At 44.1% G+C, this 13,699-nt stretch overlaps 1 protein-coding gene across 1 annotated transcript; it reads right to left on the bottom strand.

Annotated features, from left to right (window-relative positions):
• Positions 1-786: 786 nt before the first annotated feature.
• prpf6 (PRP6 pre-mRNA processing factor 6 homolog (S. cerevisiae)) lies at positions 787-13,395 on the bottom strand. Its single transcript, XM_071534032.1, has 21 exons — positions 13,189-13,395; positions 12,634-12,796; positions 12,329-12,447; positions 12,090-12,168; positions 11,322-11,498; positions 10,759-10,887; positions 10,418-10,512; positions 10,137-10,293; positions 9,617-9,779; positions 8,566-8,684; positions 8,198-8,416; positions 7,043-7,165; positions 6,804-6,925; positions 6,308-6,446; positions 6,026-6,145; positions 4,904-5,080; positions 4,522-4,655; positions 3,926-4,017; positions 3,368-3,482; positions 3,019-3,145; positions 787-1,433 (listed from the first exon to the last, which is right to left on the bottom strand). Exons 1-21 carry the CDS (start codon positions 13,374-13,376, stop codon positions 1,281-1,283), a joined length of 2,910 nt encoding a protein of 969 aa, XP_071390133.1. The 5' UTR covers positions 13,377-13,395; the 3' UTR covers positions 787-1,280.
• Positions 13,396-13,699: the final 304 nt, after the last annotated feature.

Genomic DNA, 13,699 nt, shown 5'->3' with positions numbered 1-13,699 from the left:
AACTCCAGTCCGATCAAGTCGAGGAAAACGTCTGCAATCAATCACTTGTGTTCATTCTTTCGGTTTCGTTGGGAAGACGTGCGCACCAAGGGGTAGCGGTGTGAAGAGTGCGTGTAAAATAACGTTTGACATTTGGTGGATGCTTTTATCCAAAGCGCCTTACAATACCTTGCGTGCATACATTTGCAGCGTGGGTGGCCCAAGTGGGAATAGAAACCCTTCCTCTGGCAGTGTTAGTTTCATGGTCTACTCATTGAGCTACAGGACCAGTGTTTTTAAAAAAAAAAAAAAAAAAAAAAAAAAAAAAAAGGTGTAAAATATGAAGAGGGCACACTAAAGAGGTGATCTTGTAATCTGACAGTGCTTGATGGTCCTGATTACATGTTGCAAATTTCATTTCATTTAAAAAAAAATATATAGGTCCTACCAACTTTTACCAACAGTTACTTTTCAGCTGGTGACTTGGAGAAAAATACATTATATACTCAGTTATTCAGTATTTTTTTTATGGTCTCAGGAAAACCAAAAACGTGCGAAGTAGACTTTGATCTTTAGAATGAAATCCCATACAACAGGAAAGCTGACTGTGCATGGGAACTGCATGGGAGGGATAGTGCTGGTGCAGCTCCTTTCAACAGTCCTTTCAATGGTCTGGGAAAACACATCTCACAAATAAACAAACTGTCCATCCAAGTCACCCAAGCAGAACAAGCCTGTTTACCGAATCTAAATGTCAAACGATCTGTTTGGGAGAACCAGGCAAATGTGCAACACTCATTTCTTTTTTTTTATTGGATGCCTCCAAAGTAATTTTAAACACACCGGTTCAAGCAAGCTAAATAGAAAAAGGCAGTGCATTTATACAACACAAGGAATCTGATGAATAGCTCCTGACAAAGATAGTTTATGTACACTGTCAAGGTTTGTTGAACAGACATTGCCAAAAAAAAACAACTGGAACGTTCTACATATCCAAGGGGACAAGACATTAACAATTTCATAAAAATAAAACTTCCTCAGAAGATGATATTTTGTTATTTTTTCTTCTACATGTTTTGCACAACAACTGATCATTTGAAACCTGTAAGGGTTCAGTCCAAAAATAAAAGGTGAAACTACAATGTGTGTGTGTGTGTGTGTGTGTGTTCTGTATATGTATCTGTCGTCTACCACACATGGGAGAACTAGGGTTGTGTATGTCCATAGCTGTTCCCTGTCATGGCTGCTGGGTCGGTGACTGCCAGAGTCTTCCAGTTTTCAGTCCAAATGTGGCATCAGGCTCAGAATGTGTTCTTGATCTTGCTGGCCACCTGGGTTAGGATCTCTCCTATCTTCTTCTGCCAGTTGAGGACGTGTTTGGACTCGGCGCACCACAGCTCTCCGTGGCGAGGCTCGGCGTTCTCACAGCGCTTACGAACCTCCTCCTGCTGCTCCTGGTGGAGGGAGAGGAAGGAGGTCAGGCACACACACACACACACACACACACTCTGTATGTACATAGGCACACTGGCCATGTACACACTGTCAGTTTTTGGGAATGACTACTATATTTATGAATGAGACTGAATATCATTATGTATGGTACAATGTGTATATACGGACAAAGGAATCACTCCACTCCCTCGGTCTTGCAATGGCTGTAAATAATGTCTGTAACCATAGATATGTTTATGCTTCAAACCAATATGGCTGCTGCCATTGCCAGTTTAGACAGTATTTTCAATTCACTTGACAGTAGTGGTAACCAGAGGCATCAATTTATCTGCCAAGTTTTGATAAACCATCACCGACTTTTTGGATGTCCTCCTCTGCCCAAATACTTATCAATAATTTTGTCACCCTCTCCAAGCACAACAGCCCTCTACTATCCGCCAGTTTTTCAAATGAACAATGATAACGGTAATGTAACGTAACGAGTGTAGCACCTTGCTGCACTTAATAACCAGTTGTCGAGTGCAGTTCTGGTTCACACTACTTGTACTAACTGAATCCACACTCAAATTCAGGAGCCAAATCTTTCTGGTAGTGATTGCGGCTATAGAACGCAGTTGTCACTCTCCTTCAAAAGTGAACTGTGTGCGAACTTTACAGGATTAAGCACTCCAATAAGGAGTGACAACTGTATCTAGCTGCAGCACGTACGTGGCCAGTGACACGTTTTTTATACCCACTGCGAGGGATCTGCATGCAGCCCCTCACTAAACAGGTGTACAGTTCCTATGCACACACATACATTTCCATACACTGTACATGCATACACACTAAATTTTCATTCTTTTGTCTAGGGTTTTTGGTGATTTGTTGATTTGCTAAAGATGGATCCTATTTAGTTGATTAATGCATTAGCTGGATTATTTTCAAGAGATGTTTCTGTTTGTGTGTTTCGAGTTTGTTTCTGATCTTCCACTCTCTCTCTCTGAGGTTTACTTCCTGCTTCAGCACTGTCATGCAGACGTGCCCATGAGATCGTTGCTGACAAGGCCCTGGTGATTTCAATCAGCCTTATTGGGGGGAGACCAAGTGGACTGAGGAGAGGGGTGGGGAGGTTGTAAGGGAGTTAAGTTGTGTGTTTGATTGTTTAGGGGTTAAATGTATAGTTTGGGTAAAATGTAAATGTTTATATGGTGTTTTGGAAAAGATTGTGTAAAGATAAAATGTTAAGTACTTAACATATGTATATATTTTTGCAGCTTTTCTTGTAAATATCACCCCTATTGTATTTGCAGTGGTTAGACTCAGGGCATTTATATACTGGGGGGTATTCAGTTGTCGGGTTGGCTGGTTGTGGGTAGAGGGGAACCCTTGTCCCTCTGTATTGCTGTTTTGTTTTGTAAATATGGCCATATAAAAAGTGCAGTAAACGACAGAGTTTTGATAAACTTGACCTCTGAGTGGATGCTGTGCTTCTTCCTCCTCATTGTACATCTCACCAGCCGCTGATATCCTGCAGTATGTAAGGGGTACTCCACCACCGAAACCTTACACCCACACACAGTCTGACAATACTAATGTCCTTACCTCTGTTCCGTGCTGCAGTTCAAACTTATAGAAGAGGGCCCAAGCATCTCCCAGGTCTGGCTCAATCTTCACTGTCCTCAGGAACCATTCTCTGGCCTTGGTGATCTTACGCTCACTCCAGAACAACCTGAAGAGACACACTTAAATTTAAAAACTGTAATAACTGCAAGGTTTTCTAACTATGCTGCCATAAAACAGAGAACAACAGAGAAAGGGAGACTTTCATATGATCAAGATAAGCATTAAAAGCAGAGCTCATTAGTGCGAGAGAAGGACAGAGGAAAGGAGAAAGGAAGTTCTTCATAAAAACAGAGGGCGTAAACATGAGGGAGGAAAAGGGCAGTCGTACTTGGCTACAGCCAGCAGGACATGGGGGTCATGTTCACACTTCTTCAGAGCGTCCACACTCTTGGTCTTCCTCTGGGGCCTGGCCTCCAGAAACACTGCCTCAGCCCACAGGATACCTTGTAGGAGAGAAAGGGAAAGAAGTAGAGGAGAAGAATTTCAGATTAACTATTAATTATTAATTAATTATTAGTAGCAAAACATTATTTGTGTATAGAGGTCCTATCTGCAGCTTGAACGGAGGGAATGTTGTTGGCATTGCTGACATTCCCATCTGAACACAACACAGTGATGTTTAAGTGCCACAGTAGGCATACTTGTTGCTCGACAAGAAGACACGTAGTTTCTCTGTCAGACTTACAGCAGCATATCACTTTTGTCATGTGAAACTCAAAATTTTGGTGATTCTCTGACCTCTTGGGTTTATGAAACACATCCAAAACCCATTGGCTAAACTGAAAAATGCATTGTCATCACAAAAAAGAAAAAAAACAAGGCTCTTTTCTTGTTTCCTGAAAATCTGAAATGAGGTTTTCACCCAACAGCAACAGTATATTCTCACCTGAATTGGGGCACTCCTGCAAGGCTTTGGCCATCAGCGTGTTGGAAATGTTCTTCAGTCCAGCCCGGAATTCCAGTCTGACTGACTCCAACCTGACAAAGATGCCAATATCCACATTATCCTACCGTCACATTTTTACCTTATCATTTCTTGTAGTAGTGGGCGTTGCGTGGTATTTGCTTTTTTTGGGGGGAAATCAGATAATTTTATGTGATAGAAGAATTGAAACAATGTTTGTTTTTGTTTTGAAGGGGAAATTTATCAATATTCAGATGAAGCTCTTGTACCAGACATTTTTTGCATAGAGCTTTTGTTCTGATGTTTTAATATTTGACATAATTTCTAGCGGTCGTGGCCCACTACTGCTAAATCCCACTATAAAATGAGGAAAACTGTCCGTCTGTCTGTCTACATCCATTTTGCTCCTCAATGGGTTGGCCAATCAATCTGAAACTGCACACAGGCATTGAGCACTGGCATAGGCAGGGACTGACGAAGCTGAGTTGTGGCGCGAGCATCTCCGGATTAAAAAAACAAAAAAACACTTTGTATGAATGAGTTAGTGTGTATTTGTGTGTGTGTGTGTTTTTTCTGACCATAGATCAGGGCTCTGGGGGTTCTTGAGTCGTGCCTTCTCCAGGATTGCTCTGGCTCTGGTCAGCTGTCCCACCCTCTCCTCTAGACGGGACAGCAGCAACCACAGGGGCATGGAGTGGGGACACTTCTTCAGCTACAGTAAGGAATGGGACATTGACAATCTTTGAGGCCTCATTCTTATCTACGGAAATAAGTATGCACACTCATTTTCAGCCAAAAGTTTAAACACATAAGAAAAAATGGAATTAGTCTTCCAAACTTTTTGTCTGATTCTCTTTGCCCTTTTGGTTATATAAACACCCAGACAGGCCCTTCCCTCAAACACTTCTCCCGCCCCTCTCCATCCTCCCTCCTCCCTCCTCCCTCCTCCCTCCTCCTCACCCCTTGGTTGTAGGCCTCTCTGGCCTTGTCCATGTTCTCACACTGCTCCTCTATCTGGCCTCTCATCATCCAGAGCTTGGGGAAGTCCTCGTAGTGCTTCAGGGCCTCGGTGCACAGCTCCTGGGCCGCTTCGATGTTGCCCAACACCCACTCCAACTTCACAGACTTCATGAACACCTGCACAGGTCACACACACATATGCTTTTCAGTACAAATCATTTTTCAAGTATAAACAAGATCCATCAATGAGTTTTTCAAATTCCCTGGATGGGCTTGTAAGACACTTGGCATATAGTGATGAATATCATTACTGGAATACTGGAAGTTGTGAACTACACTTACGCAATGCAAATACATTGCCAGCTTCCAAATGTACCATATCAACTTCCTCGGTCATAGCCCAGAATCCTAACTGCTTCATTAACAGCACACTGTTGTCTCATCAGTAGACTGCCAATTAGGCTTTTTTAGTCATATCTGTCGACAAATACAATACTTGGGAACAGTATAACTAAATGGAGTGTAGCCCAGGTCATCAGATAGACAGACTGACAGTTTGGTTGACAGATACTGGCAACAGTACTTTTAAACAGAGTGGTGCTGGCTGTTTTACAGGCGTAGGAGCCTGACAAGCCTGGACCTGAAAAAGACGATGTGTTTGTAGAAGACACCTCGTGTATAATGCACCATTAACTCCAAAAAACACTGGCTCTAAAGCAGAGAAGACAAAAACCTCATCAACACCTGCTATATAATCTGACCATCAGGCCACCCATAAACCTGGTTCAGGGGTCCACTTATACCAACACTCTTAGAACAAGGAACAAACTGTATGTGATTGTACTGGTATAGATGCCACTCAACTTTATTATAATGGAAGACATAAACACACTATAATAAGTTTGGGCACCTTGGAAACCAAATAGACAGCAATTTCAAGCCAAATGAGTTTTGAAACATCTGCTGAGGCACTCACTCTTTCCTTTCACTTTTCTCCTTTCAGCCTGAATTATTATGCAACAGATAACAAGATTTGCTCTAGGTGATCCTCATGAGAGGTCTCACCTCGTTTGGAATTGGGAATTCTCTCTCTCTCCCACACACACACACACACTTACTCACCCTGGCTGTGGGGGCACTGCTGCGGGCCTTGGCCAGTAGTCGGCGGGCTCTCTCGTACTCATTATTCTCAGACTCCAGCTTGACAGCAGCCAGCCAGATCTCTTCACTGTTAGGGTTAGCCTGGACAGGAAAAGAAAAGAGGGGAGAGAAAGAGAGAGAGAAAGGAGTAGAAGCAGAGCAACGGAGAAAATAGAGAGTAAGACATAGGCTCAAGTGGATAATAAAAACTTAAGGAGATCCTGTAAATATTGCTGCAATATTAGCATGATTGCGTCTTGTGACCTGGAAGGCCAGAGCGAGGATGCTTCGGGCTGCAGGCACATCCTCAGCCAGCCACTTGGATTTCGCGCCCATCAGCCACAGGACCTCTGCCTTGGGACAGTGAGCCACAGCCCTCTGGAGCAGTGCCTCCAAAGACTCCCTGAGAGACGCATTCAGACGTGGAGGAGGAATGGAAAGGAGGAGCACAAAAGCAGTCGAGGAAACAGATTGGAGATAAAGGAAGAATACCAGAACATTAAAGAGTGGGTCTTGACATAATGATTAATCAAAACCGAGTGGGTGAGATGATTAAAGGTAAAAGATAAGGGCTAATATTGGCTGCTATTGAGTCACCTTCCAAACAGAAAGATCAGATGACAGATAACTATTATCTATTACCTATTATTAATAATAGGTCAATTGTAATAATGAGTACATTTTAACTAAGGACTAAGAAGAAGCTTGGCAATGTTACAGAGACTACTGTTTGCTACATTTAGAAACCAAATCTGATCACCTGGTGCCGTGGTTTTTTTCAAAGTAGGCAGCTCTTAGCCAGACACTCTTTTTACTGGGGAACACCTGCAGAGCGTGGGCATAGATGGCTCTGGCACACTCCAAAGCTCCGTGGGACACACACTGAAACATAACACAGGCATATCTGTTAAGTTGAACTCTGGTAGGAAATGAGTGTGTATAATAATGGCCCCTTCAGGTATCAGGCTCTGGGGGTGGCCTGTGGGAAGTGAAACTCACACTCTCTGCATCCTCCATCCAGGTGTGTTTGCAGTCCTCCTCCTCGATGCCAATCCCTATGACGGCCCTTATCACTGCCTGACAGGTGGCCACGCTGCCTGCTTTGTCACACTCCTCTGCATCCTGCAGGACAAGAAAACACATTTACGAGGAGACAGAGATTGTGGGTGGCAGACAGAAGGAGAATGAGAGAGAAAGCATGAACTAGTGACCTCAATTGTTGGCCAGCTAGTACAGAGGAATGGTGGAGCCACTTCAATAAGTGGGAAATAAATCTACACATGGATTTGTCTAGAAAAATGCCTTCCACCACTGAGGCTAGAAACCCCAAATGAGCCTGGATTACTGCTGGATATCCATTCAGATGATTTACCGTATACAGATAAACAGGCTATGACTTTATGAGGGGTAATCTCTGCACAGAGGATTTCTATGGAAAAACTCTGGACAAGCTCAGGGTGTAACCATCACACCAAAGGATTCTTTTAGGCACTGCCAAATCCTGTAATTTTGAAATCCCTACTTTCCCTCGTTCCTGGCGTAAATACGGGTTTACTGGCAAATGGCCTTGATTAACCTATCCACCCACAACAATCACACACTTTTCCAGTGGAGAAAAACCATGGTATTCAAAAAGGAGAAAAATAATGTGAGAGAAAGTATTGTAGTGAAAGGTTCTGATTGCAAAACAAACTGGAAAGGGAATTGCACTGCACTAAATAAAATGCCAATCACAGTGCTTGGCTTGTGCTCTAGTGCACCCAGATGAAATACGAGAGTGCAGCTTTGCCAAAGTATGTTGGCATGCCATCAAAGCTGAAAACCAATACACATTACACAGTCATTCCCTCACCAAACACCAAGGTCCATGGCAACACAACTACAACTGATATCAAGAGGTCAAAGTTATGAGCTATCTGTTTAGTAAATTCATTTGATCAAATATGATAGGAAATGGTGTCTTAAATGGTTATATTCACACTGTGGCTAAATTATTAAGCTACTTTTATGCACTCATTGTGTCTCAGAAAAAAAGCTCTTCTTTATGGTCAGTGGATCATGATAGTAAGTACACTATTTCTTTGTCTCTTGTAAACACATTCTCTTCCTTTCTCTCTCTCATGTCAGACAAACCACAAAGGCGCAGGCACCCACCTGTATCCACTGTTCTCTGTTGATCTCCACACCGTTGGCGCGGAGGGAGGTGATGGCTCTGTCAATGATCTTGTCCACCATCTGAGTGTTGCCGTTGGCCTCCTCCAACTTGGCGGCGGTGATCCAGATGTGGCGATCCGTGGGGATGTTCTCTCGGGCTTTGTTGAGGACGCGGCGGGCGTTCTCATACGTCTCTAACCGGGCCAGCGCCAGCCACAGCTTGAGAGAGCAGACAGAAATAGTATGCAATATTTCACATTGGAGAAAAATCATCCTGTATGATTTGATTCAATCAGTAGCGGTATAATTGGCTTATCACTGAATTAGCATAGGGAAGGGAAATCATAGCGTGTTCTGTGAGTGTGTACCTCCACACTAGTAGGACAACACTCCACAGCTCTGCTCAACATGATCCTGGCGTCCTCCGGCTCCTCCAGCTCCACGGCTGTCTTCCACAGACGCACCGACTTGGACACATTCTCCAGAGCTACATGGGGGGGGGAATTCACACAACAATTTAGTCGTTTAGCTGATACTCTTACAACGACTGAGCAGGTAGGGGGTCAGTGTCTTGCTCAAGGACACTTTGACAACACATTGGTTGTTATGGGGATTAAATCCAGGAACTTCCGGTAACAGGAATGAACCTGCCACAACTATTGCTTAATGTTATTAAATGAAAATACATAGATATAAGAGTATTTACTCTGTAAACTCTTTCAACATGGGACTATTAAAGCTTGCAGTGAACATAATGTACATGTACAAAAAAAAAACAGCTTGGTGTAGATTGATAGTATAGCGCAATATTGTCTGGGAAGGCAGTGAATGTGTGTGTGTGTGCGTGTGTGTGTGTAATGGAGAGGGGCAGAACACGGGGCAATTAGACATGTAGGGGCCGGTAGAGCTCTTGCAGAGAGGAAGCTCAACATCTATCCCTGTCAGTGGGGTATGCTGCTGGGAACTTGCTGGAGTGTGTGTGTGTGTCTGTGTGTGTGTAACTCAGGGCACTGACACCATGGTGCAAACAGGGTGTCAGGCCTTGAAGAGGAGCCAGCAACACAGCTGCCAAATGTAACCCTTGTGAAATCGTTGTGACTGTGTGGGTGTAGGGACAGAGTATTTTCTGTGTGTGTGCGCATTTATGAGACGATCGACAGATTCAGACTGGTTTTGAACAAAGCGGAAATTTGGGTATTCCTTTTGGCAGGGAAACAGCTAAATATTCATGTCTGCACTGTTGGTAAAGCACTCCTTAGCTCTGCTTATAATAATAGCAAGGTAATCTTTGTCCAAATGTGAACTTATTGTTGATGACGGACAGACAGAGACACAAACAGGAATGCAAGGTGAAAGCATTACTTTAAAAACAAAGTTCTATTATCTATATTTACAATTTATGTTATCTGACAGCCTTACCCTTCCTGAGGACTCGTTTCTTGGCCCTGACATCTGTCTCCAGCTCTGCAGCTCTGATGTAGATGCGGACAGACTGGGGCAGGTGGCGGACGGCCTGGGCGACCACGGCCTTGGCTGTGTCACCTGGCTGGAGCCTGGCTGCCTCCAGCCACACATCCTCACTCTGGACGGCAGAGAGAAAAAGCATATACCAATGGCGGCCAAGGACCATTTTCCTATTATACATACAGTACAGCACCTTTATGAAAAACCTTGGAATGCAGATCAAAATGCCTATATTTAACATCCCTGTACTGATTCAATATCATGGGCAAAAGTATTGTATTATAGAAGATTGATTTTTGTACGACCATTTTGTCTTTTTGTGTTTACATTTATTGTTAAATAGGTGTATGTTATGGCATGGAGAATTGTCAACCAAACAAGATGAAAAAGTATTTTTGTATTTTGCTGTGACTTTAACTAAATGCATAACAAAGAGAGATACAGATTGAGTATACTTGTGTGGTTAAGCTCTTACCTTAGGACACATCTCGGTGCCCTTCATGATGAGGTTTCGGGCCACCTGCAGTTTGCCAGTCACCTCCTCCAGCCTGGCGGAGGCAATCCAGGCAGGCGGGTGGTGAGGATTGGTCTCCCTCACTGATTTCAGCAGCAGACGAGCCTTCTTGATGTCACTGCACATGCCCAGCCAAAGAGAAACCGTCAGAGATGCACACACACAACGATTTGTTTATTATAAAAAACCTGTTGAAGTTTAATCTGAAATCTGGTGGCCCAAGTGTGTTTCAATTGTCTCACCTGATGTCTCCTCCGTGAGTGGGGATCATGGAGTTGAGATCTGTCAGGTAACCCTTAGGATCCACCACTGTCTGTCCACTCACCGAGTCAGACACCTAAGGATAGAGAGAGAGAGACAGAGAGAGAGAGAAAGAGAGAGAGAGGTATAACAGACAAATCAATCCTGGGTGTCATTATCATAACAGAAGTCCACAAAAGTTAAAAATGGAGACAAGTCTACAGATCAAACTAATACTAACACGGGGCATCTTGCTGTTGTTATAATTAGATAATAAGAAAATAGGGTGAAAGCCAAAGTCCACTCGCCAATGGGTGACGATGAGGCATTAGCTCTGTGTTACCTGGCTGAGCCTCATATCCATGAGCGTGTTCCTGGCCTGACCGATTTTCCTCATGTCCAGCTCTCCTGTGCCTGGCGTCATCAGGCCAGGGGTCATGCTTCCTGGGTAAGGAGTGTTGAGACCGCCCAGCTAGTGGGGAGAAGAAACACAATGTTAATTGAGTGGAGCATAGCGGTCTCTAACTGAGAACTTTGTCATAGTGATGTGGAAAGGCCTAGGAAACGGCATTTAGATCATGTGACACTATACTACTACTAGTACTAGATACTAGTACTACTAGATACTAGTGAGAATTCCTTTAGGTGTGGGTGACTGCGCAGGTATGCTGGGTGGCCGCAATGGTCATCTGAAACACTGGAGCGTGCTTATGCCACTAGCAAACTGGATAAAACCTTTAGTAGAAGTGACTTGGTGGGTCAAGCATGTTTACAGCAGCTTAGCCTGACTCCTGCTGGTGCACACTGAAACTACAACATGTGTGTAAGTGAGAAGGAGAGTCGTGTTTGTATGTGGAGGTCTATGTGTGTGTGTGTGTGTGTGTGTGTAGTTGCATGTATACTAACCCCCTGCAGTGGGTCAACGGTGGTGTGGTTCTCTCCAGACTGGAGGTGTTTGGAGAAGAAGCTGTCGGGTACAGGGGTGAGTTTCTCGTAGCGGGGGTTCCTCTGCCGCTTGTTCCTGGCGTCGCCCACCTCAGGGATGCTCAGCCACTCCTCCTCCGACACCTCCGACAACTTCCTCTGTACGGAGGGGGAGAAGAGAGTGAGAAAGGGGAAAAAGCAAAAGGTAAAGGTGCTTGTTGAACAGAGAGAGGAGAGTGGGGAAACATAAATGAGTGAAAATGTATCAGAATAGGTGCTGGCAGGACTATAGTCTATATAGCTTAATGTGAGAGCACAGAGTCTAAAGATGAGGAGTTCCTTATATGGGCAGAAAGAACATATCCCTAAATATTAGTGAGGCTGAGTGGCAGCTAGTAATTAACACAGAAGAGAAGACATTAAAAGCCTTGTAACTCCAATTGTGGAGATTCTTTTATCTTCAACTGAAGGATTACATGATTTTCTATGGGCTGTGAGAACCCTTACAAAATCCACTGGATAAACTCAAAAATGCATGATGTTCAAGCTGAAAACAAGCCTGTTTATCTTATTTCTTGAAAAGTTTAAATTTGGGAGTTACAAGCTTTTCACCCAACGGAGACAAAATAATCCTATGTCCCTAAAATGCTCAGGACAGGTGCAAGCAGAGGAGGGTAGGGGAGAGAGAGATGTGATTAAGTTAAGAAGAGGAGGTAAGGTTATGAGTTCAGAGTATTTGTAGAACTGAACCTTCAGATCTGAAAACTGCTGCTGGATTTTTGGTCGCTCCATACGGTACTTCTCGATCTCCTCCTTCTCCCTCAGTTCTCTGCAAAAAGATATCAAATCCATTATAATACAAACAAGCACACATACAAGTGCACAGACAGATACTCAGCATGAACTATGCTGTCCAAAACTTGTAGGCAGATATGCTTTTTTTTCTCCAAAACTAAGGTGGGGAAATATACTAGTTTTTTTTTCTTCACCTCCTTTCTTTGCGCCTCTCGTCCATCCTCTTGTCCAGTGCAGCATATATAGCGTCTGCTTCCTCGTCGTCTTTCTCATAGGGCCCACTGGAGAACAAGCTACCTGCATAGCCATTAAACTGGAGGGGAAAAAAATACAATACATTGTGATTAGAATGAGTAAAAAGATTATGCAAAAATGATATCGGAAAGGGAGGGTTATTGATTGGTCTACTTTCTTTAAGTGGGATCATTTCAGTCCTTGCAAACAGCACTACACCAGAAAATCTTCAGATAATAGACAGGGGCAGTCCAGTCATACACACCTCATCATAGTTGGTATCGTTCAGATCTTCGTCATCATCATCCTGGTTCTTTTTCATTTGGTCCCCCACCGTCCTCTTCCCTGGGGGCGCGTGGCGGTCATCCACTGGGTCGTTGGCATCACGAGCCGGACCAATATCAGACCGGGTGGTGAAACCAGTGGCACTGAAGAGGAGCAACGTATGTTAGACAGATAGATGTGGGGAAATTTAGAAAACAGGCATGCACAGGGAAAAATGAAGAATAGGAATCGGCAGCAACCCCCTTCTCAGAGGTCAGTGTGGCAGTTTGAGTGATTGCTATAACCTTACCTGCCTACTGCTTGCACTCATCTAATATTTACGTCCAGTATGGATTAAATTTTAGTGCACACATAGTAAGCTCAAAACAAGGCTCAATTGGAAACCTCAGTTCAGCACAGCTGGCTGCACAACCTTATTCCAGCACACAGTGGCTTACTAAACAGTATAACTCATCTATAAATCATTTAACAGACCTAACTTAGCTAGATAGCTAGCTAGTTAGCAAGCTAGCTAACCAGGTTAATGCAGGCTTACCCTCTGCCGAGACCAGGCACGTAGCCTAGCGGGGCGGGCATCCCCAGGAACGGCTTCTTCTTCTTCCCCATGAGCGGAGAGGCGAGGGGCATAACCGGGGGCCCGCCGCCAACCCCGGCCGCCCCGGCGCCTCCCGCAGAGGATTTAGAGACTATTTTAGTTGACTGTTTTCCCGGAGCGTTGGCCATCGTTGCTCCGCCGATGAGGAGATTCAATTCCGGATAAACAACAGTCCGGCTTCCGCTCCCAGCGCGACCCTCTCCTTCAGAAATACCCGGCTGCTCCTGCTACAGCGCCGCCGCAGGCTGATGTCGTGCATACTTTCACTTCACTTTTGATGCCTATTTAGTTGAAGATAATCGTTGATGTGAAAGACATGCAAAAGGTTAGGGTTCACCTCTAGCTGTGTAACTTTACCATTCTAGTTATTTTCTTTTGGATATTTAAAGTCTTTCAAGCTAATGTAAGTCTTCCATGGTAGCCACACGAGGGCGCCACGCACTAATAAAAA

This window comes from Centroberyx affinis, unplaced genomic scaffold, assembly GCF_046629955.1.
Source record: "Centroberyx affinis isolate AG114_WGS23_722 - 3 ecotype Tasmania unplaced genomic scaffold, CSIRO-AGI_Caff_v1 ptg002477l_1, whole genome shotgun sequence".
NCBI classification, from domain to species: Eukaryota; Metazoa; Chordata; class Actinopteri; order Beryciformes; family Berycidae; genus Centroberyx; species Centroberyx affinis.
This window is presented reverse-complemented; position numbering and strand designations above follow the sequence as displayed.

Bases quoted from the DNA above. Each gene is read 5' to 3' on its own strand.
- prpf6 (XM_071534032.1), bottom strand. From the start codon at position 13,376: ATGGCCAACGCTCCGGGAAAACAGTCAACTAAAATAGTCTCTAAATCC. The intron at 8,685-9,616 runs GTAAGGCTGTCA...CCCCCCATGTAG, and splicing joins GAAACGAGTCCTCAGGAAGG to CTCTGGAGAATGTGTCCAAG. The intron at 8,417-8,565 runs GTACACACTCAC...TGCTCTCTCAAG, and splicing joins GTTGTCCTACTAGTGTGGAG to CTGTGGCTGGCGCTGGCCCG.